The following is a 5,000-nucleotide window of genomic DNA, read 5'->3' on the forward strand; positions in this document are numbered from 1 at the left end:
CTCATTCTGCCTGCACATCCTTTATTGACAGTACTTTAGAGCAAGAGGTCGGCAACTTGCTGTGTGCCACCACTCTGTAAAGATTTTGCTTGCTAGAGGCAGTGGATGGGTGCCATTAAAAGTTCTCTCTCCTGCTTGTTCTAGAAGAAAGTGGTGCCATCTACGTGCTAGATGTTTGGTGAAACCCATTTTGCTTGATATTATGGCAATTTTAGTAATTATGACTGCAATTATCATCAACACTCATTCATTACTCATTGCACAATAAGACAACACAGGGTTCCAAAATCCTCAAATGTCTCATATGCCAAAAGCTCCTGTGTCATGTATGTCATGACACCTATCCACAATAGGGTAATACCATGAAAGTGTTATCAATAGATTCCTCTGACCCTCTACTACTTATATCTACTGGATATATTCCATGATATAGCCCATAATCTGGGTCAAAAATGATAGGGGAGGGCATGGAATAGATCAGGGAAATTCTGGGATAATATATGAATTAATTGCATTGATATATGACACACTTGTACTGTAGTTCCATCACATGTCTGTTTACAGTATAAATGTGAATGATGAGGTTTCTTAACAATTAATTCACCCATATGGCACCCCTGTGAACAACAGTCACAGTTGCCATAACATTAAGTTAATTTTTGGCGGGAATTTTGAATGTATTGCTTTATCCACCCCCTGGTCCCCCCCCCCCCTCTTTCTTTATAGCACTTTGTGTTACTTACCTTGACTTTGAAGTTTTTATTTTGTTTTTTATACATAGAGTTAAGATTAGTCCCTTATTTAGTGATATTTTGACTTATTTGACTACACCATCTGTGTCTATTCCACTTCACCAATACTGCAAACACACACACACACACACACTTGTCTTCATGATATAACTGATTTGAAACTTGCTAGAAAAGTCAAACTTGGAAAATCACTAACAATAAGATCAGGAAAGCACTATGATCGGCCAGTCAATCTAAGGGTAGCTCTCACTGGTTGTCATTTATATATGGCTCTTTTTCAAATAAGTGTACAAACAGACATCAGTTTACCAGTGCAGGATGAAGATCAAACTACTTCATCCCTCTCCTACTATTTAAGCCGAGATTGTGGGGTATAGGGGTGGAATTTTGGGTAATATCCACTATACATGAGCAGTCGAGGGTGAAAGGACTCCATCAATACTACATTCGTGGTATTTAGTAATGAGGCGCCATTTGGAAAATTTAACGCCATGAAAATATGAGTGAAGTAGAATTATAATTAATGGAAGAGAAAAAGGCTAAGAGGAATAAGTGTAAGTTTTTATACGGTCTTTCATCTTGGAGTCCAAGAATTTCACTTAACAAGTAAAGTATGATCTTGCCCTTTTTGATCCCACCCTATAGTGTGCAATTTTCATATGTTATTTTTTGTTATATGCTTGATGATAAAACAAACGGCATTATCAGGCAATTTTTTTTAGCTTTAACTGTGCCTCACCCTCCACAGTTAACCCATTGCAGATGGGAATAGATTTGCTTGATTGGTTCCCAAGACAGCACTAGTGTCACTATGTTGCACCCCAGAAATGTTTTATTTCAGAGCAAGACAGATTCACAAGAAATATCACAACCTTTTGCACTCTCTTTCATTCACTCATGATACTAGAGCCATTTTTGTGTTTGTCATTGTTTGTACTTTACTGCATGGTGAGGCTTATAAGTTTCATATAGCAGTAAACTAAAATTGTAGTATAGCTTCAATATCAGCTCATTATATTCTTTATACTCAGTGTGATAGAAGTATTTTGGTTTTATCGGAAGACATGTATCAAGCACTATCTTTTTCATGTTTGTGTACTTTTGTAAATAGATACGAGAGAAATAACAACCCATACCCTTGTGCCAGTCTTACTGGCACAAGGGTACATTTTAGACACTGGAAATGGTCTGGGTCATCTTCCTCTTCTCATCTTGTCTATATATCTTTCATCTCCAGTACATAGGAGCAGGATAGCATCTTGCTTTGTGTAATCGCTCTCTGAAGATAGTACTTGTTAGAGACCGTGGATGGATGTCATTTAAGGCTTTCTTTTTTGCTGTTGCTGGGAAAGAGTAGTGCCATTTGTCTTTGGAATTTGAACTAAACCTAGTTTGCTGAATATTATAGCAATTATAATTATTATAATTGCAGTTGTCATCATCAGTCACTAAATAGAGTTATTACTCATAGTACAAAAAGGAAACACGGCGATCCACTCCCACCCAACATCAGTTAGGCCATAACAACCACTGTCATGTACGTCATGACAGCCGTCATCATGCCAAAAACTTGTGCATCACTTATGTTTTGTTACCTGTCCACAATGGGTTAAAATTGCTCTTACATGGAAGAAGTTGTGATGACTATAGCACTGTGTAATGCTCTCTCTCTTCACAGGCATCTTTGACCCATAACCTTCTTCATCACCGTGGGCCTGACAACTGTGGGGAAACTACTTTATCCATCACTGATGAGGTATATATCACAGAGCATTTTTTTAAGCTTGATAAGTTTGGAATCAATAGAATATGATTACTTCAAGGTCTATATAGATCTATGATGAAGAACTTGTTAATGTTGTTAAAGTTGATGATGTACTTGCTGTATACATTCTGCAAATCCTTATGTAAAATCAAATAGATAGAGCTACTTATTGACAACTGCCTGCTTCCACTTAGCTTACTGCTATACTAGCCAATTACAAACCAATACATCACATCAAGGGGCAGGAATTGTAAAACTTTTCCTTAGTAAACTCACCATAGTACAGTAGGCAGTGTATGTGCTCTGTGTATTTACTGAACATATGACCTACCATAGATCCTTTATAATCCTGTTTTCCCCAAAAAAATATTTGGAAAACTTTCCTTGAAGTTCTAAGAAATATAGTTACTGGATTGTCATTATGATTTTTTGCTCTCAGGTTTGCCTTTTTTCATTTTTTGTCCTGTCAATTACATTACCTTTTTAAAATTTCAGATCAGTGCCACCTTCCATGGCTGCGTGCTTTGGCTCCAAGGCCCAGTGCCAACTCCACAGCCTGTCACTGACAAGGAAGGAAACATTTTGCTCTGGAACGGGGACATTTTGGCAGGATTTGAGGTTGGATCCTTCACTTAAATTTTTCCTTAAGGATCTAGAATGTTATTAATCCTTTATCTAGGTATTTTTCATATAGATAGATTGATGGGAAGGTAGATATATAAAGGATAAAGAAATAGGTAGCTAGATAAAGACATATAAATACTGACTGTTGTTGTTTGTGTGTAAGTAATGATTAAATGCATACACACTTACAGACATATATATTTATTTCTGATCAGCTATAATGAAAATTACTTCTATGTCACTGTAGAACAGTTCATATTTATAAACCTATGAAATATAAGTTTATCCTATGTTCATTTTTTATCTTTTCTTTACTTCAGATCCCTGGAGACAAAAGTGACACAAGTTATATATCAGAATATCTAAAAGAAAAAGATGAGGAGGAAATTATGTGTTTTTTAAGTGCCATTAAAGGTCCATGGTCATTGATATATTACCAGAAATGCACCAAAAGATTGTACTTCGGCAGAGATGTCTTTGGGAGACACAGCTTGGTGTGGCGTCTTCCCTCAGAACAGTCATGCACATTCCTAGTGTGTTCTGTTACTCAAAGAAGTACGGACGTAACAGAGGTCCCTGCTCTAGGGTTGTACTACATTGACTTTTCACATTCCAAATTAGACTCAGATTTTCATATAAATCTAATTCCTTGGTCTCATGTTGATGAAAATAATCTCACAGCATTACCCTCAGCTATTCATATTCAGAGACAGAGGTTAGTGTCTCCTGTTAGAAATCAACTGAATATGTCTGTTCCTACAGATGATGTTCTAGAATATTTGAAAACCTTACCATCATCCCTAGGCAATGAGCACATAGATGTGCTATACAATGCTCTCAAGGATGATATTGACAGACTCCTTGAAGTTTTAAAAACCTCAATACAGAGAAGGGTAGACATGTGTCCACAGAAATGTCAGAGATGCACAGACACTCAGGAGAACTGCAGTCACTCAAGAATTGCTGTTTTATTCTCTGGGGGCCTGGATTCTGCAATGATTGCTCTACTCTTGGACTCCTGTTTGCCTTCTTCAGATAGTGTAGATCTGTTAAATGTTGCCTTTGAACAGAGAGCCCCACAGAGGCAAGACAAGAAGAAGAGGAGTCAGTTAAATGACAACACCAATGGAATTATACCATCTAGGGATTATGATGTGCCAGACAGACTCTCGGGGAGAAGTTGCTGGCAACAGCTGATGGAAATCAGACCAGGGAGATCCTGGAACTTTGTGCAGGTAAGATGTTTTGTAATACCCTATCTATGTATATATTATATAAGAAAAACAAAACAAAACAGTATTTGTGTTACTTTCTAGTGTGAATGTTATATATTTGCAATATGTGAAAAAACACAATTTCATACTTTGCTTTTTAGCCAATGAATTTACATTGGATGCTTGTTTTTTATTGTTATTAATTTATTTTCCAGGTATGCATATATAGATATTAATGGTTACTGGATTGATTTCATTAGAATAAGCATCTTTATATACTTTTAGTATTATGTAAACTTTATCCAGGGATCACAATTTATCAACAAAATTGTCTTGATTACAAACACACACAGCTTATCTTCTGGTTTGAAAAAAGTATTTATCTCTGAATCATAAATTTTCACATGGACAGATATAAAAGTAATTTCTCAGATAGATGTGACTGGAGAGGAGTTGGCCAGGCAACGCGAATCAACCATCTCACACTTGGTAGCGCCCCTGAACTCAGTCCTTGACGATAGCATCGGCTGCGCACTTTGGTTTGGGGGCCGCGGTGAGGGTACCCTTGAGGGGTCGCCATACGTTTCTCCTGCCAGGGTAAGAGAGTGATTTGATGATGAGTGAGGAAGGTTGCTGAGAAATGGT

At 37.1% G+C, this 5,000-nt stretch overlaps 1 protein-coding gene across 1 annotated transcript in view; it reads left to right on the plus strand.

Moving 5' to 3' along the window:
* LOC122252294 (asparagine synthetase domain-containing protein 1) overlaps positions 1 to 5,000 on the plus strand; it is a 7,819-nt gene that overhangs the window by 798 nt on the left and 2,021 nt on the right. The window contains exons 2-5 of the mRNA XM_086547705.1: positions 2,431 to 2,508; positions 3,013 to 3,135; positions 3,462 to 4,376; positions 4,788 to 4,952. Of these exons, the coding sequence (XP_086403831.1) occupies positions 2,431 to 2,508; positions 3,013 to 3,135; positions 3,462 to 4,376; positions 4,788 to 4,952 (1,281 nt within the window). The remainder of the gene's footprint in view (positions 1 to 2,430; positions 2,509 to 3,012; positions 3,136 to 3,461; positions 4,377 to 4,787; positions 4,953 to 5,000) is intronic.

This window comes from Penaeus japonicus, unplaced genomic scaffold (genome assembly GCF_977035675.1).
Source record: "Penaeus japonicus unplaced genomic scaffold, GWHDUDI00000001_assembly GWHDUDI00000019, whole genome shotgun sequence".
NCBI lineage: Eukaryota > Metazoa > Arthropoda > Malacostraca > Decapoda > Penaeidae > Penaeus > Penaeus japonicus.